The sequence below is a fragment of the Hibiscus syriacus genome, unplaced genomic scaffold, assembly GCF_006381635.1.
Source record: "Hibiscus syriacus cultivar Baekdansim isolate YM2019G1 unplaced genomic scaffold, ASM638163v2 tig00111105_pilon, whole genome shotgun sequence".
NCBI classification, from domain to species: Eukaryota; Viridiplantae; Streptophyta; class Magnoliopsida; order Malvales; family Malvaceae; genus Hibiscus; species Hibiscus syriacus.
The window spans coordinates 979,862-1,004,296 of NW_024062987.1; the positions used below are offsets into that span (position 1 = coordinate 979,862).

General features: G+C 32.7%; 1 protein-coding gene and 2 pseudogenes across 1 annotated transcript; all 3 read left to right on the plus strand.

Annotated features, from left to right (window-relative positions):
• Nucleotides 1-5,422: 5,422 nt before the first annotated feature.
• On the plus strand, nucleotides 5,423-7,799 carry LOC120154074 (annotated as a pseudogene).
• Nucleotides 7,800-15,023: 7,224 nt separating this feature from the next.
• Nucleotides 15,024-15,533, plus strand: LOC120154075. Its single transcript, XM_039165915.1, has one exon. It carries the CDS (start codon nucleotides 15,024-15,026, stop codon nucleotides 15,531-15,533), a length of 510 nt encoding a protein of 169 aa, XP_039021846.1.
• A 1,177-nt stretch (nucleotides 15,534-16,710) lies between these two features.
• LOC120153926 lies at nucleotides 16,711-17,661 on the plus strand (annotated as a pseudogene).
• Nucleotides 17,662-24,435: the final 6,774 nt, after the last annotated feature.

Sequence of the window (24,435 nt, forward strand, 5' to 3'; positions counted from 1 at the left end):
ATTTATTTAATCTTTTAATATTTATTTTTTTAACCTTAATATGAGAGAAAACCTTTAAAAACTATGAAATCAGTAGTCTTAAATGAGGAACTGCCAGGATCCTTGTACCCTCAAAGCTTAACGAATCTGAATGCTTAACAGTTAGCATAGCACAAGTTGCATATTCTCAACATAATATGATTTACAAATAGTTCTCCACTCTAAAATTTAATTTTTAGTTTGGACTCATTTATAATATGATTTTTTTATTTTAATAAATTTATATTATTAATATGTATGTACTTAAATTCAAAAAATATTTATGACCCATCATTGATCATCGGCTTCGGTGGCAATGCCAATCATCGGATAGGTTCCGGAAGGGAACCATTGTATCGACCAGCATGTGTTTGCAACATTTCTAGTTATACATTTTTCATTTTGTTCTCGTAATGAAATATACTATGTTGATTCCACTGAACTTTGTGGCCATAAAGAAAATAAGACTGACTATTTCATAGTCATTACAAGGCCATAAAGAAAAAAAGGCAGAGAAATGACAATTTTTGTCTTTTTCCCTTGAACATTTTACCTATGCATGAATATGACTATGTTGATTCCACTGAACTTTGTATACTTTGGCTGGTATTCTTACTGAATTTTGTATAACATTGTCTCTTGTGTCCATATGCAGTTTTTTTCCTCCATTTGCAGTGCACATACTGATTGTATCGTTAAGGAAGACCGGGAAACTACAGAAGTCTTCCTGCATCAAGTCACATGTAAGACCAACATGTATAATATTATACACACATGCTAAAAAAAAGAATAAGAGAGAAATCCCCAATCAAAATTTATCATTCCAAACTTTCAACAGTAAATTTTAACTAGGAATTTATAATTTATTCTGAAAGTTACATATGCTATTATTTATCTTGTTTTGGCAATTAATACAAAGGTATAATCAAAAGTTTAACTAGAGGAATGTAGTTTTTAAAGTTAGTGGGTTGATTTCCTTATACTGAATCCATATGTTTGAGGCTTTTGGTGCTTTGATGTGTTCAATGCAAATATTAATCCCGGCTTTGCCTGTATTTTGCATTTTGATCTGAAAACAAACAGTTAGCTGATTACCAAGTTGGTTTTCATCAGATTTACTTCACATATCTTTTGCCCAAATGTCTTATCTTTTAGTATTAGTGATATGATTGTTTTAATATAAATAAATTGTAGAAATATGACAGAAAAAAAATTAATTGCTACGTTGGAGAACTATATTTTATGCGAAAGTTATCATTGGAACTGTAACTACCTGTTAGTTTTACAAGTGTGAAACAGAAGGGCAACAAAGTGTGTAAGAGATGTACTTACCATATGTATGCATGCTTTTTTAGTTTTAATATGTTATAGCCCTTCTACACTATGTACCATGCTGCATGTAAATCTTTGTTTAACCTTTATAAATGTTTTGAGTCGATATTCATGGATATTTTCCTTGACTTTTGACTAAAAATTTGCAATTTATGATGGTACATATTTCATGAATCATTAACACATGGATCCTAAAGGCAAGAAATTTGGAAGAGGTAATATTGTTTAGAATCATGCTTTTTCTTCTAGTATATCTTCTTGTAATATATTGTCTCTGAATCTTTTCATTGTTGTTTGAATTGAAGGTACATTTCTGATGAAAAGAATCAACTGAAGTTGCATGCCAAAAGGAAAATTGCCACTAGAAGATTGTTTTTTATTCTAGTAAACAATGTTTTTATTCTATTGAAAGAGAAAGAACCTAAAATAAATTCTAGTGAACAATCTTGAACTATGTTACATTTTAATTTAATTTATAAAATTTGATTTATTTTTCAACATAATTTGGGTTGTAATTAAATTGTAAGTTTATTATTATTAGATAATGATATAGAATATTAAATTTGCGTAATATAAAGTAGAAAATGATGTATGATAAATCAGTTAACTATAGTGGCGTTTGTAAATAAAAGCCACTAAAAGTCAGGTTCTTTTGCAGCGTTTTGTGAAGGAAATGCCACTAATGACCACACATTTGCGACGTTTGTAAAAAACACCACTATATACATAGTTAATAGCGGCATTTTTTTACCAAAATCACCGCTAAATATCATAACATGTAGTGGCATTTTAGAAAACAAACGCCACTAAAGATAAGGTAATTAGCGGCGTTTTTAACCGCTATAGATTTGACCTTTTGCGGGGTTTTAAAGAAAAACGCCGCTATAGAGCTTAACCTTTTGCTGCGTTTTTTGTTCACAAATGCCGCCACCTTTTGCGGTGCTAGTTTTAGCGGCGCTTATTGCGGCGTTTTTATATACACCGGGAATGTTTTTAGCGGGTTTAAAATGCCGCTATAGAGCTAAAAAAGCCGCTATAGAGCTAAAAAACGCCGTTAAAAACCTATTTTGCTGTAGTGATTTGATATTCCTGAATATTTTAATTTTTATCTTCGTACAATTTTTGACGCTTACCGTGCTTCTTCATAAATAAAATTGAGTCTTTCGATTAATATAGCTAAAAAAATTATTCAAGAAATAATAGTAATCTAATCAAAGCTTAGAGTAACTGTATTCGTAACCTGGCTGCTCTCCCTCTCTCCCTTTTATTTTTCTTTGATCTGTATAAAACTATATAGATTAGATCAATTTTTTTCTTTTTTGATTTTGTTTAGTCGATGACTGCATCGATTTTGATGTTGGTTGTTGATCGTCGGTTATCTTTTCTTTTTGGTTCCTTTTTCAGTTTTTCAAAACAAAAAATTATGTCTTTGTGGCACATTTTTTATTTGCCTTTGTGGTACATTTTTCATTTTCTTTATCAGTTGTTTGACTGTTCTTTTATTTATTTTCTCAGGGTTGAGTTTGAGGACGCTACGACTGATCAAGATTGACACTTATTTGTAATTGTACTTGTATTCCTTTCTATGGACCCTTAGATTGAATTTGGATGCATGATTTTGAGTTTGTGGATAATTTCTCGCGATGCTCGATTCTGATTTACAGTTTTCAGTGATATTTCAATAGCTAAATTCTCTTTTGTAGTTCATTTGTCGATGCAATTAGATTTGTTTGTATCTACTTTTTATTCGAGTCTTCTGGTTAGGTTTTAACATTTTCTAATTATGATCATTGTACGATCTAAAATAACTAGTTTCAATATTATAGAAAATTGTTCAAATTATGTATTTAGTTTATGATATAGTTGTACCTTATTGTAATTTTGAATATTTTCATTTTTAATAATACTAAGAAATTTTATTCCATAATAATAACAACAACAACAATAATAATTAGGTTTAAAATCTTTTCCTTTCCAAATAAAATTTTTATTCACTAAACTAAAAAATATAAATCTTAAAATTCTATCAATAGATGGATTGCAGTGACAGTTAAAAAATTTATATTATGATATCAATATTTTTTAAAAATTAATGTTAAATATTTTTTTATAATTTTATATAAAAATTTATAATTAAAATATTGTGCCATGAATTTGTATCAGACAAATTGGAATGAAAACCCCGTTAATGTACTTTATCGTAATACTTCTCAAACCTATTTATTTTCCTTATTATTTTTTCACTTGTTTTTCTAACATATATTTAATTTTTTGGGCAGTTTGTAGCTATGACTCTTATATATATTACATGTTTTAATTCCATTTGCTATTTTTAAAAAATAAAATAAATAAAAAGCAGAAGAAAGCACGATGCCAGCATTTGTACAAAGTTGGGTTTATTCTGGCTTTATAAATAAATCCATTTTAGTTTCTCAAGTTGTACCACATGGATTCAGATTCTAAAGTCTTTTTTAATTTATTAAAGAAATAATAAAACAATTTCTATAACAACTTCATGTAGACATACATGCATGCCAATTACTGCACTCTTACTCCACTACCTGTTTTGCATGCCAAGAGAAGTCAATTTAAGTTCTAAAAACAAATATTAGGTATATTATTTTTTATTTAAATAATTAAATTTTTTGTTCAAAATAATTATTTAAAATATGTTGCATCTTTTAATTTAAATACAAAATTAATGGTGATATTAATTAAAAAATATTTTAAATATATAAATGATTAAAGATGATATATTTTATATATCTTTGAACAAAAAATATTTTAAATATTTAAATTTAGAGAGAGAGAGATTTTTAAATACTTATTTTAATAATAATATTTTAATTATTTAATTATTCTATTTATAGCAACAAATCACTTTATCAATGATAAATTTAAGGCAGAGAGGAAGTATAACGCCTAGATTCAGGATAGACATTGGTTTAATTCCTTAAATTGTAAGAAGCATTGACCCAAATTAAAGATGATTTGGGCTTGAGGTAAGCCCAATAGTGAATAAAAAGGGTGTTTTCATGCAGTCAGAATTGGAGGGACCAAAGAAATAATACCATTGTTAAAAATAAAGTTGAAATCCTTTAATTGAAGCTTATTTCATGTCGGTTTCCCTTTCTCATTTTCTTAACTCTCCTTTGTCATTTTCTTCTTCCAAGGTTTCACCATCCTTCTTAGAAAACTTGAGCAAAGGTGGGAGCTTTAGTTTATCTTCAGTTATCCTTTAAACCAAGGTAAGAACCATATTCTACCCTTCCCAAGCTTCAATTCAAGCCCACTCTTGCAAGGTTTGGTGATGGATGCCAAAAACAAATTTTTAAGGGGTTTAAGGAATTCAGAGAATCCAACTCGTTTTCAGTGTTTCCTAGCTATATAAAGTGTTTTTAAACCCTTCTTAGTCTTTGCTTTCATCTAGTAATCTTTCTTTTGAATCTTGTTTATGAGGGAGGTTGGAGAAAGCTCAAAAGCTAAAGGGAATGAGAAACTCACCCTTGGTTGAGCATTGGGTGTTTTTAGCAGTTTAGCATCAAAGATAACTCATTTTTGACTCAACTATACCATGTGTAAGTCTTTTAGATTAAATGTAGTAGGTTGCATGAGCTTGAAGCATTCCCATGGTAGATTTCATATTTTAGAGTTATAAACATGTTTAAAGCCCTATTTATACTCCCTTGTATTTTCATAAAACATTAATAATGTTCGGGGAACTTACTAAGGTAGAATAGTAGAATAGGAGAATTTTCACTTACTTTTTTGTGTGGATAATTCTGATTTTATTACCCACAATCAAGTTCAGATACAATCAATCAACCAATCGAACATCACAAAATCAAAGAACAACCTATACAAAAAGATTTGTTAGACTATATCCCAAGCATTACATAGCTTTAAGTTAGTACTATGAAGTATATTAATATTAGTTCCCCTAAGTCGAATTCCAACATGGTCTTTAACTTCCTTAAGCAAGCATTCAACCATTCTAAAACGTCCTTGGAACATTCGCCGATTTCTTTCCTGCCACAATAAGTAAATAAAAGTTGTCCAAGAAATTTTCAAGATGGTGGTAAGAATAGACCTCCCTTTCCATGAAGAACTTGCCCTTGAAACCATTTCATCCCATGTCAAGATTGAAGACTTCATCCCATTAAGATTCAAAATAGAGTTCCAGAGTCCTACTGCCAGAGGACATTGCGAGAAGATGTGGTCCTTTTGCCTCTTGAGAAGTGCTGCAGTTGACACAAAGATCTTCTGTACATATTCCCATTCTAAGAAGTCGATCTCTAGTAGGCAACCTGTTTAGCATAGCCATCCAAGCAATCAAACTGAACTTTGGAATATGCAATGGGAACCAAATTAGTTTGTGCCTAGGAACTTTCTGCCCTTTGAATCGAATCAAGTCCCATATGCTCTCTGCATGTTGATTTTCGATAGTAGAAGATACTATCAAAACTTGTTCTTCTTCTTGGGTAAACTCGTGCAAGTATCTCTTTTATCTTGCTCCACACGTGCCGCCTTCACTTTCGCCTCCACACGTTGCTTTGGTTACATGGTCTCTAAGAAGAAGTATATTTTTAATTTTTTACCATTGACGATGACCGTTTTATAAGTTATTTTCTCCCCTTTTTTTTAAAATCTTGTTTTTATACTTTTTGATTCCGGGTTTTTGTTATTTTAGTCTAATTTTGGATCTTGGTATCTGGGTTTTTGTTGTTTTGGTCAAAAGCTGAACCCTTTACTTGTTTCGATAGGATATTTGGATGCTTCCGTCGTTTGGCTGATTTGATTTTGGATCGAAGATTGGAAATGGGATTATTTTTGTTCCAGATTTACTTTGAAAGCTTTTCATAAGATGCAATGTGGTCAATTGAATTTTACTTTGAAAGCTTTTCATAAGATGCAATGTGGTCAATTGAATTTCCGACCTTGACAATTCAGAGAGGAATTCGTGTTTAATTTTATCAAATACTAAAGCAATCTATACAGCAATGAATTCATATTTCCTAATTGCCTCATGATTCAGTATATGAATCCTGTTTGGAGTGTAATGGTTGCCATATCTTCATAATTCTTGAATTGATTTCCGCATTCGGTTTCATATTATTATAGTATGATGCTGCATAAGGGAAGGTCTGTCTTGATTTGCATCTTAGTATTAGTATGATGCTGCATAAGGGAAGGTCTGTCTTGATTTGCATCTTAGTATTTGCCTCAAGCAGGCCTTATTTCTTTCCTTTTGTTTACAGAATTTAAATTCCTTCTTCACATGGAATTGCAGTCTGGCAGCTTAGCGCATGCTCTATCATGGAAATATACGTTTCTAATTATTAAATAATGAGTTTACAGTGTGACCAACTGCTATGAGATTCTAAAATCTTGGATATTGTATCTGGTCGTGGTATTGTATATTCCTTCTAAATGATGAATCCAATATCTAGAAGTCAAGATCGGAACGGTTGGTTCTAAATGATGAGGGATTTATGTGTCTCCATCGGAATTCTAGTAAATTAACATGCTTACCAAACTCTGCATATTGTTTATGATGTTTAGGTTGCTAAGGAACCATCTGGCAAAGCCATCAATGCACTCGAGCAACACATCAAGAACCTGCTGTCTCCATCGACTCCCTTCTTCTTCAACACCTTGTATGACCCATTTAGAGAGGGTGCTGATTTCGTCCGCGGGTACCCATTCAGCCTCCGTGAGGGTGTTCCAACCGCCGTCTCTCATGGCCTGTGGTTAAACATCCCTGATTATGATGCACCAACTCAATTTGTGAAACCTCTCGAGAGGAACACCAGGTAATGAATTTTCACCACCAAGGGACCACCTTTGTTCCTTTCCATAGTATCATCAAATGGTTAACTAAAATCGCCTGTGATGAATCAGGTTTGTGGACGCTGTTCTGACGATTCCAAAGGGCACCTTGTTCCCCATGTGCGGTATGAATTTGGCTTTCGACCGTGAGTTGATTGGGCCCGCGATGACTCATGGGTGATGGCCAGCCGATCGGACGCTACGATGACACGTGGGCTGGCTGGTGCACCAAGGTAACACAATTTGACTTTCTGCGGGTATCATGCAGAAATTTCATAATCGGCTAATCTCCGTTTCCCTGCTTGATGATGGTTCAGGTGATATGAGACCATTTGGGGCTCGGAGTCAAAACCGGACTACCATACATCTATCACAGCAACCCATTTGTGAACCTAAAGGAGTATAAGGGCATATACTTGCAGGAAGAGACAATCCCGTTCTTCCAATACGCTGTGCTTCGGAAAGAGTGCACAACTATTCAAAAGTGCTACATGGAGCTGGCTAAGCAGGTGAAGGAGAAGCTTAGCAAAGTTGACCTATACTTTGATAAGCTGGCTGAAGCAATGGTCACCTGGATTGAAGCCTGGGATGAGCTCAACCCAACTGGAGCTGCAAAGTAGAAAAACTTCAGCCGCCGTTGTTTCCCCATAGTTGACTGGGATACATCTCTTTTTATCCAGATTTTCGGTTGATGTGATGTAATTTTAGGGACTTTTATGTTGAAGGTGTTACTGCATTAAAACGCATTAGTTGGCTTATAGCTTGCTTCCGTTCTATGGAGAATTTATTTCTATTGGTGGGCTTGGACTTAAAACTTGGTCGTTCCATTGCTACTAAAAACTGTTTCTTAATCTTTAATGTCTCTAAACAGATTGCAAATACTTGTGTTTAGTTCAGATGTTTTCTAAGATATTTTTCACAGTGGGTTACTTGATTTTTACACTTGTAGACCCGTTTTTTCCGGGTAAAAAAAAATCAGCCGCCAACACCGAACGTTCCAGCGCCATCAAGCCTTCCAAAAGCCGTCATTGTCATCACCTACATCACCAGCAACCAAAAATCAAGCCCAAGTAAAAAATTACACAATATTTTCAAGCATGTTGAAAAAAAAAGCAAGAAAAAATATACAAATCTGGCTATATAAACCCGAGAAAAATGTGGTTCAAATATTTTTTCTAGTATTTACATTTTATTTTATTTTTTAGCTTTTGAAACAAAAATAATAATAACAAAAAGGGAAAAAGGACATTTTACCGTTCTGCCAGAGCCTCGTCGGCGTTCAGAGGGTCGGTTCGCCAATCCAAACGGTGAGAAGAAGCATCTCGGGGAGGGTAGCAGCATACTGAAATTTGGACCTGATCTAACGACAGACGACGGAGATCGGAGCCTAGAAAAGTCGAGAGGTCTTTGGCCATTTCACGACGTTCGAAACACGCCCTGACGAAACGGAGCCCAGATCCGTGACCACCGCATCGAGACGAGTCTCCCGGTAAATTTTGGTGGCCAACGGTCACCGAAGGCAGAGCCGACGTGCGGCGGGCAGGAGAGTTTATTGAAGTACATATTTTTGGGCTGGTTCACGTGAAACAAGAGGATATATTATGTTTGTATGAAAAAAAGGATAAATCATGCATCAGGTCTCTAGTTTTAAGATATTTCTGCTTTGTTCGCCTAATTTAAGGTCAAATCGCATTCGAATTCCTCTCAGTTTCAGCGTGTTTTATGCTTTGATCATTATCAGGGTAAAATCACTTTTAAGCTTCCCGTATTTTAGTTTCTTTTGCATTATGATTATTTACTTTGTTATTTGTTTCGAATATGCATATTGGTTTTATTAACTTTCAATTTGGTCATTATTTTTGCTATTTTATTTGTTATAATTTAGTAGTTGTTTTATTATTTGTTGCATTTTGATCACTGGACCTTTAGTTTCTAATTTATTGCAATTTTTCATTCTATTTTGTTTTATTTTAATGTAGTCGCTATTAGTTTATTTAGTTAATGTTATTTTAATTTTTACATTTTAGTCACTAATTTATATTTTTATTCGAATATGACCTAGGAATTTATGCATGTTTTATTTTAGTCACTAATGTAAATTATGTTCTTTTATTTTGGTCTTTTAATTTTATAGTAATTTTATTTTAATCATTAATTTTGTGTGTTTGATATTTTGTTTAATTACTAGGTCATCATTTAACATTTTCTTCATTTTTAGAATAAAAATTGTTATTATTATTATCTTAATTTATATATTTTGTTATATTATTTTTATTTCTTTTAAAAATTAACATTTTCTTCATTTTTTATTTATTTCTCTGGTGACATTATTTTACTTTACTATTATTGTTACTATTATTTTTATCTTAATTTTTTCTTATTTCTTAATTTAACCTTTTAAATTTTTTAGTATCTAATATTTTGTTTTATTTTTTTAGTAGCAATTTCAATCGATAAAAGGTAAGTAAATTGAATTGAATTTTTAAATTTCAATTTTCGCAATTAAGACAACCAACAAATTAAATGGTACCGAAAGGGAAGTTCAAGGTGCTAATCATTCCTTGACTGTAACCGACTCCCGAACCCGTTTTAATCGAATCTTTGTAAACGTAGACCAAATTTTTGTCTTAAAAATGATTTTTCTTAAAATTGTTTTTAAAAAGACATTTTTAGGTATTTGACCTACTTAACCCAAAGGTCGATGGTAACTTTTTTTCAATTCTATCGAATTTAATTTCAAAATCCCTAATTTTTCAAAATTAAAGTCGTGACCGTTTTTAAAACAATAAATAATTGTTCCCACCCAAAGATGGTTATGACAACACGGCACTGTGATGAGTTGGCAAGAGTTTTAGTGACAATAAAAAATATTCTTATATCACATTATATTATTGGTTAATCGATTATTAGTTTTTTTATTAAGCTAAGGTAGTTATAAAATAATTTATTTTCTAAATACTCTCAATCATTTAACAATAAATGCTCAATCATTCTACTGGTGCTCGAACTTATAACATTTAGAAACAATGATGATTTTGTTGAGATAAATTGGTTTATACAATTTTCAATTATTAGTTTAATTCCTCTCTTTGTACGGTTGCTAATAAAACACCAATGTTTGTAAGTTTTTTAACTCAAAAAAGATTTGAATTTAAACTAATAATTATTGAATTAAATTTGAATTTAAAAATTTTGAGTTTATGAAAAACTACATACCGAACTCAAACCTGAGTTCTTATCTATGTTGCTCAAACCTGAATTCTTAAAGAATAACAACAATTCCATTACAACAAATGCTACTTTGATTCATGCAACATGAACATCTTTTGAGTCTAATTGAACTTTTTAATTTTAATATTTATCTCAAATCGTAAAAATTCATCATATGTATCTTAAGACTTCATTATTACCTTTAACCATCGTCATCATCGTCACTTTCATCTTCAACTTCCAGCCAACAAAACATGGACCAAATTACAAATCTCAACCTATTACCAACATTTTTCACCTAAATTTTAACTAAATCACTCTCGGGGTCCACCCACCACTACTATTATCTGCCACCAAACCTACCTCGTAGCTCGCTTGGCCTTTCATTTTCATCATCGTCGTGGCCTTATGGTGTCACTCACACACCATTTCCATTAACAAATGCTTTACTTTTCTTTGTCCAACTTCAGTTTCATCTTTTACTAGTTGGAAACACAGAACAGGGAAAGAAGTTGCAGTTTCAAGCTTTTCTACGTTTTAAATGTTAAAGTTTGTCCTTTGAGATTCGGGCTTAACTCGACCTAATAACTTGAGTTTTTTTACTACTTCAATTTAATTTGGGTTCAATATTTGACTCAAACTCGATCAAATATCAATTTTTTTAAATTTTTTTTTGAGTGCTCGAAATATCATTAAGCTACTTGAACTTCATTAAACTTGAACATGAGATATTCAAATGTTTTATTTAACAATTAAAGTACAATTATAATACATATTCAAATTTAGCAAAAGCCAATCAACAACATTATGAACTAGACTCTTATTTTTAAATCAAACAAGTAAAAGGCCACAATTCCTTAGGATTAAAAGTGTAAAAACTAACTTTCAAAAGTTTGGAGAGTATAGGGACTAAGGGCAGCAACAGACATTTTTAAATTAAATAATACTAAATTTTCATATATGCTCGATATGGATATTTTGTATTAAGCTATTAAAAGCCCGAATATATGGGTCTAAACCTAGCCTAGTTTTCCCTTTTCCCTAGCCTACAATTTCTTCAATACTTGGACCATCTACCTAGTTTTGTATTTATTCTAGTGCATTTTATATTTGCCTATATCTATATTTCATATTAAAGTTCAATATGTACTAATTATCTCTTACTGGTTATTTTTTATATTTATTAATAATTAATACATTTATTTATAAATATAAACTATGAATTAGAAAGTAGCAATATGAAAAACAACAACATTATTTATTAATATTATTTACTATCCAAACCCACTGGCAAATGCCCATTTACCCAAGCCCACCCAACTCCTTTATTCCCCAGCTCACCCTAATAATTTGCTTAAATAGCCTTTATTTACATTAACAATCTTTGGTATAATTTTGGGCAAAATTGTATTTTTAACCCCTTATATTTCAATAGATAGAACATATAACATATATTAGATGTTCATACATGCATACCAATTTTATTTTGAATCAAATTGTTTCTTATCTTACCTAGTTGATAAATAGTAAGCAAAATTATCATCTAATTTATGGGTCCACCATTTCCTTAATATTAATTACGTAATGGAATTCTTATCTAGAAGCTTGACATTTCATTATATATATATAAGATAAACACTAAATGAAAAGATAGAAATGATCATCCAGCTCAGTTGGTAGAGAACAATGTTCTTAAACTTGAGGTCGTGGGATCGAGTCACATGGAGGGTATTTCATAATTTGAAGGTCTCTTACGAAAGCTGCTCTCAACCTAGTGTTGGGGGCAGCCTACTATCTCACCTCCCCCTTACCCCATTACATATGGGAACAAGAGACAACCACTAAATGAAAAGATTAGCATGTTTATATATAAGAAAATAAAAAGATTAGCATGTTTATTATAAGCAACCCTTGATTAATCTCTTCCAATTACCGCTACACAAATGGAATATTCCTGTAGAAGATTTTGATGAAGTACCCTAATCTAACCATAGATTTGAACTACTCAAGGAAAACAAAATAATGCCTATGCCTAACTTATATCTATTTCCCTACTAACATTGTCTCATTTGACAGGGAACTTAAAAAGGAAAAGAAGACCCAAAACCACGACGTCTTTTTCTTCGCTATCAATTCATTTAGCCATTTACCACTCTAAGATCTTACAACTTTAAAAATGAAATCTTTATAATAATTACGTCAAAATAAATTCATGATATTAATTAAATATGTATCGTTTCGTTAAATACATGTATAAACCTACAAAAGTTATCATTTTATGATAATTAGCATTAATCATGCAACTTTAGGTGGTTAAGAGATTGTTGTTATCTCTTGAAGTCTCGAGTTTGACCACTACAAATATCAAAGGTATAAATGTTCATTGTCAAATGATTGAGAGCATTTAAACATATAATACCTTATATTTACTTCAAAATTATAAAAATATCTACAATCTTTTTTTTAATTTATTGTCAATGAAGTTAAACAACCCGCTAAAAAAGAGTAAAATGTTATATATATTACGTGTTTATTTGATAAAATATTGAAAATAGATGAAAATAATGTTATAATATTTATTTTTTTCAAAAGTTAAATTCATAAAATAATCTCAGTAATAAATGAGATCCTGAAGATTCTATATTTGAGTAAATACATCTGCAAACTTATGTTGAGCAAACTATTTAAATTGTTATCAATATTTAATATTTAATTTATCGATAATTCATATATTTATATGTACTAAAAATATATAAATACAATTTCTTTATAGTAGTATTTAATAGCTGTCAACATTACACATCAATACCTATATATAGATAGGCATTCTTCATAAAAAAATCGACTCGATCCAACCAATTATTGTTCAAATATGTTTTTATATTATATGGTCGTAAGAAGTCCAAATGTAGCATTGATGAGTCATCAAAAATCGAACCTTATCATATATTCAAATGGCCCAATACCCAAAATGGCATCCTAGAACATCCTTTACCCCCATTAACAATTTCTAAAGCATGCAATTAAGAAATGTTTAAGCCAACAAGGGTTCCACAATGATTGCAAGCCATTTTCAAGGATACAAAAGAGCATTATCCCCAATAGCTTTTTCGCTCATTCCAAAGATTATTATGCTTATTCCCAAATGTTAAGACATTAATTCCCACTTTTCCAGGTTTGAAAGATCAAAATGTTCTTAATATTATATATTGGATAAACTGCATATAACATTAAATTTTAAATTTTGTATCGAATTTTTTGTAGCATTAAAATTTTATTTTATTGTAATATGTGCATTGAGACATTCAAATCTAAATGGCGTCATGATGTAGATGAATTTTCTCATCATAACGATGGCATGGGTACTACTTTATTAGTATTATTTCAGCCACGTAAGATTCATTTAATTTTCAAGGTAAATTATATAAGATACTACTAAATTTTAGACGGTGTATCATTTATATCAATGCACTTTCAATTGCTCAAATCATAGTATTGAACTTTGATTTGACTTTAATTATACCATCGGACCGTTGATTTTAACGATGTGATGACATGACAAAAGGACATCGTTTTGGTATGACTATTGATGCCATAATAACATTTTAAATACTAATCCTAGCTTTTATATTGTGTTTAATGGGAGTCTTGTAGGCTACTTTAAGGGTGCTAGAGGAGTTAGGCAAGGTGACCCCCTCTCACCTTACCTTTTTGTCCTAGCAATGAATGTTTTGTCCAACTTGCTGAATACAACTGCTTTGAAGGGAATTTTCAAATTCCATCCTAAGTGCAGGAAGATAAGTCTAACCCATCTATGTTTTGTTGATGATCTCCTCATATTCTGTAAAGGTACTATAGATTCTGTAATTGGTGTGCAGTCTGTCTTAGATGTCTTTTACTCGCTATTGGGGTTGAAGCTTAATGCTAGCAAATGTGAAATGTATATTGTTGGTGTCCCTGCTAAACAGTGTGCTTTTATTCAAGAGGTTACTGCTTTAAATTTGGAGTACTCCCAGTGAGATACCTTGGAGTCCCTTTGGTGACAAGGAAGATTTCTGTCAATGACTGTTAAGGTCTGATCGGTAAGATTAGGGCCAAATTGAACTTATGGGCTAATAGACATTTAAGCTTTGCTGGTAGGCTGCAGCTTATTCAATCTGTCCTTTTTAGTATAGCCAACTTTTGGTGCAGACAGATGATCCTCCCTCAAGCTATAATTAAGAGAATTGAGCAGTTATGCTCTCGGCTCTTCTGGAAAGGGGATGACATGTCTTCTAACGGTGCTCGGGTTGGTTGGAGACAAATATTTTGATGAAATCTGAAGGGGGTCTGGGTATTATTGATTTAGGGGGCTAGAATAAAGCTTGTTTGGGGCTTTTGATTAAAAAGTTACTTGCTAATGAAGGCTCCTTGTGTGTGGCATGGATCCATTCGTATGTGATTAAAAATTTGGACTTATGGCAGATGAGTATCCCTCTAAATGAATGTTGGTGCTTCAGAAGAATTCTTAAAATGAGGCCTGATGTATCACATTTATTTGCTGGCCCTGGTTGCGACCTTAGCATTAGGAGTATATGGGAGGATTTATGCATACATGGTCTTAAGTTCCTTGGCACTTCAGAAGAATTCTTAAAATGAGGCCTGATGTATCACATTTATTTGCTGGCCCTGGTTGCGACCTTAGCATTAGGAGTATATGGGAGGATTTATGCATACATGGTCTTAAGGTTCCTTGGCACAAGTTGGTCTGGTTTCCAGGGCGTATCCCTAAACATAGCACCATTTTATGGATGACCATCTTAGATAGGCTCCCTACTCGGATGAGACTTCTACGAATGGGATTGAACATTGACAATGACAAATGCTTATTCTATGACACTGAGCATGAGTCTTGTAACCACTTACTTTTTGGATGTGGTTTTGCACAGGAATTATGGGGCAATGTTCTGTCTCTATGTGGGGTTAAACGCTGTGTGAGTGCATGGGATAAGGAGCTGGCATGGGCTTCTCAACTCCTCAAGGGAAAGACTTTCATTGTGCAAGTGCTAAAGTTGGCTCTAGCTGGCCATGTGTACAACATCTGGAGGGAGAGAAATAACAGGCTATTTGGGGGTAGAGGCAGAATGGTGGGAGATGCTGAATGACATCCGTGAAACCATTCAGATTCGACTAAGAGACTGGTCCATTAACAGGGCAGACCAGAGGAACGCTGCCCTCTGTGTTAGCTGGGGTATTTCGAGCTAGTGTGTTGTTTTGTTCTTGCTTTTCTGTTGAATCTAGTTGTGTTATTTTGTTGTTTATGTAATGCATTGTTTCTTGTAGCAGGTTCTCCTGCTTTCTTGGGTAATGAAATGGAATTATCAAAAAAAAAAAATTAAGGGTGTATCGGTTTTTCATTGAACTTTTAAATGGTTCACTTTTAGGCATTGCACTTTTCCAGCCGCCCATCATCTATCGTCATTCACAACAAGATTTGTATCGAACTGTTCGTATTTCACTCATCTATCTTCTCTTATATTTGATTTTCCACAGAACTTGCTCAAAATCAACTAAATTAAACAAAAAAGACATAATTTTTAAGGGTTTGGGGGCTTTCTTGAATTTGAGGGGTTTGAGTTGTTTGTTAAAAAAATCTAAACCATAAAAACATTATTTCAAGAAGACGAACAACATAACCTCAGCACTAAAATAAAATGAAAGTTTAGTGGTAAAGATGATACAAATCACAAAATTTAATGGTATATGGTGTAATTTATCCATATATATAAAGGTGCATACCTTCAAATTTCAAAACAATGAATCCATTCCATTTGTGTCTGGCCTTGAATAGTAGTACGCCTTTTTCTCTTCATATATGATTGACAACAAAGCAATGTAGTTAGATTCGTGTTTATGTATAATAAACTATTAACATTCTTTTTAACGGATGAATTAAAAATACTATTTATTTAAATATGTTTAAACTCATGTCTTATTACATGTTACAAGAGAATTAAAATTCAATGAACATTGTTATAGTTATATAATAATCATAACAAATCAATTAATGTTTGAAGTAACATATTAACTAATTATTCACAGACAATTGTGAGAAGGTATTGAGTAATAAAGAAATAATAATAATAAAAAAAGCACAATAGCTTGAGCTGTAAGCACCTATACATTTAACTCTTGTTCTAAATCGAGAGGATAATTAACAGAAGGATAATCAAAGAAAGAAAAACTCAACCAAAATTTTGATTCAAAGACCTCGCTTAGTGTTATAATGAGATCATCAATGAATTAAAAAAAACATGGAATCGACATGATTGAGGGAATATATAAGAGTAAGACTAGGAAGTTTATGAAGTGAAAGTAGTTGAAAACTTATTCGGAAATAATGGGTTGTAGAGCTCCAAAACAAGCATGGAAGAAAGGTCCATGGACTCCAGAAGAAGATAAGCTGTTGACTGAATATGTTAACTTTCATGGTGAAGGAAGATGGAGCTCAGTATCTAGGAGTTCAGGTGTGTGTATATATATATATATTGCAAATGTATTTTTGGGATCATTTAGCCGATTTATTTTGGATAATTAATATATATCAGGTTTGAGCAGGAGTGGGAAGAGTTGCAGGCTTAGGTGGGTGAACTATCTAAGGCCTGGTCTTAAGAGAGGTCATATTACACCTCAGGAGGAAGGGATCATTGCTGAATTGCATGCCCTTTGGGGTAACAAGTAATGCTGCTTCTTCTTCTTTTTTCTGTCTTGTTTTTGTTTGGTGTTTCTAACTGTGTGTGATATGAAACAGGAGGTCTACGATTGCTAGATACTTGCCAGGGAGAACCGACAATGAGATAAATAACTACTGGAGAACCAATTTTAAGAAGAAGGAAGGGTCCTCTCAGAAGTAACAAAAAAGAAAAGCTAAAATGCTAAAGCTCAAACAGCAGCCGCGACAAGTACGACCGGATAAAGATGAGACGGTAGTAGCTGGAGACGGTGGTCGGGCGACTGAGCATCAGGATCGATGCTTGTCTGTTATGTCTGAAGAGGCTACTTCTTTGTTAGATGAGTATTTGATGAATGAAGGGTTATAGTGGAACCAGCAGCTGCAGCAGGTGAACCATCCTTATTATCAGCATGCTGGTAATTGCAACAACATTAATATCGTCATGCAAACTCAACCAGCAGCTTATTGTTCTTACGGAGGGGATGCAAGTAATGTATACAATGGTGGAGGCTACATTCTCTAAGCATAGTTTTGGAACGTTTGGGGTTGTATTTCCCAGTCTAGATGAATATATATATGCACACTGTTAGGGTTATTTGGATTGGGGTTTCATGCAGTTTGAAAGCTTTTCTACTTTGTTTTTACTGAAGTTATAAACAATAAACACCAAGAGAAAATGCATTAGGAATAAATGAAAACAAATATTTTAAAAATAATATAACCTTGTGCCGCTGAGGGTACCTGTGGATTGAAATAAGTGGAGGATCCATTAAGAGTATTAGATCATCGATTAATCACTTATTTTATTGATGGTGTTCATCTTAAAATTTTATTGTGTCACCCTTAAATCTGAATTTTCTTCAATTAATGATTTATTTTATTGACGGTGTTCACTCTAAAATTTTATTTATATTTACATCATTCAAAAATTTTATATTGTTAACATATACGTGTCTATACTTAAAAATGTTTCTAAATCGCGACCGTTGAAATCCTAATATTTCAAGTATTACAATAAGCATTTATTAACTGTTTTTACATGCCGACTCTCCTATCATTTATCCATATATTTTTATCCCAAAAAAGTATTTTGAATCAATCACAATTAATACAATTTATATATATGAATATGTGATATAAAATTAAACATAACAAAATAATTACCAATTCCATAAATATCACTTATTTCATAAGTCTCGTATTGTTTTGAATAAAATTTTAAAGCAAGATACTATTTTGAATAACATTATAAAATATAAATCACTCAGTGTGCTATGAATGAGTTTATAACATGTGAAAACCGGACTGTCCCAAAAAATCAGTGTAGCGCCACAAAGCCCAAATGAAACGTATTATGCAGGAAACATTCAAGCCTAACTATCCTACTGAACAGATGCCTAAGCCCAGACATATATAAAACGATAGAAAGTTGAATAAAAACGTGAAAAAAAATTACAAATGACACATTCAGGTTTTGAACCTGATTTTTCAAGGGCCTAGTCCCATCAATAGTTATGTGCAATTTGGGTTTGGAATATGAATGTTCTTTTTTTTTGGTAAAAGGATGTGATATTAATTATTTTAAAAAAGATATTTAATATAAAAACCTTACAATATAGTAAGGGAGGAAGAGTGTTTTTTTAGTTGCATGCAGTTTCAAGGTTTCATCCTGACTAATCTGGATCAATCCGAGTCGCATACTTGATTTTAGCGGGTGAGTCTCCCAGCAGAGATTTTCTACATACACAATGACTCGAACTTGATACATTGCTTAAGTGATATCAAAATACTTACCGTTTGAACCAACCCCGTTGGTAAAAGAGGAAGAGTGTTAACAACATGGGCCAATACTGACTTTTCAAAATTAATCATATAGATATTGGTATTAACTAATTTAAGATTATTACATTAATTTTTTTAATATATATGATTACAAAATAAGATAAGAATATTGTTTGTCAAATGTTAAATTTAGATAAAACTCATGCACTTAAAGTTACATGAACTCGAATAGTCCAAATTTTTTTAACAGTGAGATCAATTTTGGAGTTAATGTTACATAAACTTATTAATCCTTAAAAGGGTTTTATTCTTTTAAAGCAACTTATAGAGAAACTAAAACATGTTTTTGAAAAAAAAATACCCTAAAAAATTACATGTCAGTAACCAATTGAAAAATAATGTCCGATCTAACACGAGAGAAAATAAGGCGCACCCGACGAAACGCCTTAGGGCTAAAATAACGGCACCCATGGAAGGCTCATTCCTTGGGGCGCACCTTACCGGAGTTTATTGACACCCCTGGAAGGCGCATCCCCTAGGGCGCACCTTCCTCCCTTCTCGCCCCGAATTTCTACATGTATTTCCCTCTTATATCCCCAATCAGCTACCTATATAAGCCTTTCCCCATCTCACATAAATCACACCAAAATTTTCATTTTTCCTATCCATTTCTTATATAAACTAATGTATAAGTATTTTAATAATTTTTCATTTATCAAAATTTTTATTATTTTAGTAATTAATTATTTTATTCAATATTTTGTATTTTTATTATTATTATTTTATTTAACATTTGATTATTTAATTGTAAATTTATTTAGTTAATATGTATTAATTGCAGTTAAAAAAATAGAAGGTGTGATGTTGCGATTAGATGTTGATCATATTTTGACTCATTTTGCTGATACGGTAAGAATACGAAACTAAATTCTTTTTAAATTTATGAATATTATGAAATTGAGTATATATTAATTAAATTATTTGAATTTATTTATTATAATTTATTTAAATAGTTTTAAAGTATTAATTAAAATGTTAATGGTTATAATTTATTTATTAGGAAACTGATCGAATATTAGAATTTTTTTATTCGCAACAAGAAGATGAAAGATGGAACTACCATTTGTGGTATGGAAAATGATGATTGGGGGGCTTATACAAGGAGTATCTTGGAAGTTGCCTGCCCAGTTTCAACAGTGACCGAATAACATTAGGGTGACCGAATAACATTAGGGTGACTGAAAAGTGAATTTAAATAGTTGTGCGAAAATTGTTCGGATGATGAGGCAAAAGCATTTTCCCAGACATATATACTACAGCTCATTGGACTTGGAGGTATATTGATGTTGAACAAATCTTGGATCCAGGTCCATTGTATGTGGTTGAGACACCTGATCGATTTTGAAGTAGTCGACATATTGAGTTAGGGTCTGCAGTGTTGGCATTTTTGTTTAGAGAAATGTGTCGGGCTATGAATTATAAGAAGGCTGCTATTGGGGGGTGTCACATGCTGCTCCAATCGTAGGCATGGTACCACATGCCTTTTTTGTCCCGTTCGTGAATAAGATAATTTTCTTTACGTTACTATCAAGATATCAATACTAAATTTATTTTTAAATAATATTTTCAATTATTATAGAATGACATATATATATATATATATATTAAATAGGTGGTCAGGTAATAGAAACAATTATTGTGATATCCCAGAAGAATTGCAAGATATCCGATTAGTCATTAACCATAAAACTAGTGTAGAGGTACGTTTTTTAATTTTATTTTTTATTCAATTATAATATATAATTTGAATCTCATTTTAATTTTGATAAGAAATATATATTTTTGTTTTAGTTCAAATGGTTGCCATATTTGAACGATAAATTGAGGGTTTGCATCCCACCTAACTTGAGTGGGTTATTGGATGTATTGGTGGCGATTGTGCCCCTTATTTGTTATGCTATTGTTGAGTGGCATCCGACTGATCACGCGCTTCGTTGGTTTGGGTTTACACAATATATTCCAGAAACACCAAGGAACCTCGACAATATGCATAACATCGATAGAAGAGGTAAGAAAGAGGTGAATTGATTAGTGAAGCGTAGAGATTGGTTAGCGGTATGGGAGAACTGACATCAACGCTTACCCCATCAACAATATATAACAGAAACTGATTCAATGGTTTCAAATGACTATATTGAATGGTTCAACGCAAAAGAGAAGTCACTCTTACTTTCAGCGAAAGCACCAGTGGTGGATATTCATGCCGCCGATAAAAATGTCCTACGTCAACCATCATTGTCCTCTAACTACTGGACGAAGAGCAGGTGTTTCCAGGTCATCCTCAATTATGCCACCAAAACCATCAAACCAGCAACAAGCGACATCGGTTTACATCCCTAGACCTCCAATTCACATGGAGACACCACTTAACTTTCATATACCACTGCAGCCGATTCAGATGCCACATTCATAAGTCTAAATGCCATATTCGTAGGCTCAGATGCCACCACCGTATGCCTAAGTACAGAGTACGTAGGGTTTTATGACACCAATTGGAGATATTTTTCAATTATGCTTACGGATTCAACATTTAGTTCCTACGCGGATAATCTTGCGGGTGGTCCTCCACCACAAACACCTCAATCACAGTATGCATCACATACATTGATGTAGGTTTTCACAATTCTCGCAGTTCTCAATGAGTGGTGTGATCGTCAGTCATAGGACGATGACGATGACGATGATGAGGACGAAGAGGAGAAACATATAAGAAGAAACCCTCCTAGAAGTATATAACCACCACCATGTGGAATACATTCCAGGAGACATCGATGAATCTAACAACTATGTCAATATTTTTATTTATTGTTTGTTTATTATGTATTTACCTCTTATTTTTTTATTATGTATTTATATGAAGTAAGATTTTTCCTCTTAATTGGTTTTTATCTTATCTTCCCACTATGACTTACCTGAACTGGCAAATGAGAACTAACAAAATACAACAGTCCTCTTACATGTTGTGCACAGGGGATTAACTAGGACCATCCAAACTTTGACTCCAACATGATTTGCCAAGCCATCATGCCCTTGGTCAGAGCAAGCTCCCACATACCTATTGCAGTGCTGATTTCTGCAATACAATCTCAATATGAGTACACCGTCTCCTACAAAAAAGCATGGAAGACAAAGCAAAATGCCATTATAAAATTACACGGCGAATGTGATTTATCTTACAACAAACTATCCAGTTGGTTTAACCTGGTTCAACGACTGAATCCTGGGGCAGTAGTTGAGTTCGAAACTCGCTATGCCTACCAGAATGATCGAGTTCTTCGAGATCGATGCCAATTCTACCATGTTTTTTGGACTTACCCACAATGCATTAATGTAGTGAAATATTGTAAACCCATTGTCCAAATTGATGGTACATCATTGTATGGAAAATAAAAGCAAATTTTATTATTGGCAGTTGTAGAAGATAGTAATCACAACATTCTTCCCGTTGCCTTTGCCCTTTTTGAAGGAGAATATACAAAGTCTTGGGTTTTTTTCTGAGAAATCTACGGTTACATCTTATCACAAGGGAACATATTTGTATCATTTCAGATCGAGGAGTTGGGATAAAAGTAGCAATAGACTCTTTGGGTCCAATGTGAAAACCCCCACACGTCCAACATCGTCTCTGTATATGACATATTGCTGCAAACTATCATGGCATATATAACAAGAATGATGAACGACAATTAATTATACGCATCGACATATTACTTTTTTCTCAATTTCATTTCTAGCTCATTTTCATTTTTTATACAAACTACTTCATTTTGCTTAGGTTACGAACTCTCATCAAGAATTGCAAGAAAAATGAACATTGATACAATTACATCAGTGAAATCAATAAAGAAAAGTGGACAAACGCATACAATGGTGGATATCGATATGGACATATGACAACCAACTTGGTTGAGGCATTTAATTCAACCTTAAAGGGGGTCGTCAGTAACTGTTTGGCTAAAATGACGTATTTTCGTTTGGGTCAACTTTTTGCTAGGCTCGGGGGACAACCTTTTACTTGGATGTAAAACGGTCATGTTTATCACTCACGATTTGTAGTTGGCTTGAGGTAAAAGGTTGCAACATCAAACAACATATCCTAATAAGCTTTTCTCACGCCCAAAAATTATTCCAGGTCACAGCTATGCCACGATATCTACAAGGGATTGAATCTAACTCTTTCAGAGTAATCTACGAGATAGATTCTATGACTGTGGAGGTTTCAAGCTTTGAAGTATCCATGCTCCCATGTCATAACAACTTGCTAATTTTATCGTCAAGACTATAAGCGTTATGTGGATCCGGTATACCAACTATCACAAGTATTAAAGGTATAAGAATACGAGTTTTCCTCCATAGATAATGACAAGACCCAAATAAGGTTCAGACTTGGATTCCAATTATACCATATCCGAACTTATTAAAGGAGCCAAGTTGTCCAAAATCCACTTGAATTCATGTGATATGGATATTCGAGAGACGTCAAGACAAAACTTAAGATGTGGCCATTGTAGAAACCCCGACCATAATAGGAAAAACTGTCCATCTCTTTCATCATCAAGTAATCGTTGACCACCACTCATGTAATTATATTTTCTAATGTTTCAATTTATGTTATTTTATTTTCTTTTAGTTTCAATTAATGTGATTTCAACTTGTTTATTTTACAAGATGACCCTTTCATATATCTATATATTTTTTCCAATTAAATGTTTAATGTTTATTTCTTACAATCTAAAATACAATCAACTTTAATCATACCCTACTTCAAAACACAAACATTCTAACATACAATCAATTTTAACCTTAACTTCTTTAAAACCCTAAACCATACAAATATAACACCCTCAACAGTTAAAAAACCCCTAAAACCACTTTAACATAAAATCCTAAACCTAAAATCGTCGAGCATGGGAGACGCATTACGTACGACACGCTATTCAAGGGAGGCGCGTTCCCTAGGATGTGCCACTCACTACTAGAAAAAACCCTTTTAATGACGTGCATTGCGCGTCATCTATGGGTGCAGATGACACACAAATTCGTGTCATTGAAGCCACCGATATAAATATCAGATGACGCGCAATTGTGTGTCATAAATCTATGACGCGCATTTATGACACGCATTTATGACTCACATTTATGTCTCGCATTTATGACACGCATTGAGCGTCATTGAAGCCCCCGTCATAAATGAAAATGACACGCATTTGTGTGTCATAAATTTATGACACGCATGTATGACTTACATTGCGTGTCATTGAAGTTCTTGTCATAAATGAAGACGACACACATTTGTATGAATTACATTCGTGTGTCGTGATTGTATTTCGTAAATTATATATATATATATATATATATATATATATATATATATTTATATAAGCAATCCATTTGTATACAATATATTCACACTACAAACATTTTACAATAAACGATGTCAAAGAAAACAAAGAAAATACGACATTGAGAAAGAACATATAACCATTATTATA

What these genes read in the sequence shown, in the direction of transcription:
- LOC120154075 (XM_039165915.1), top strand. Translation starts at nt 15,024, where the DNA reads ATGAGGCCTGATGTATCACATTTATTTGCTGGCCCTGGTTGCGACCTT.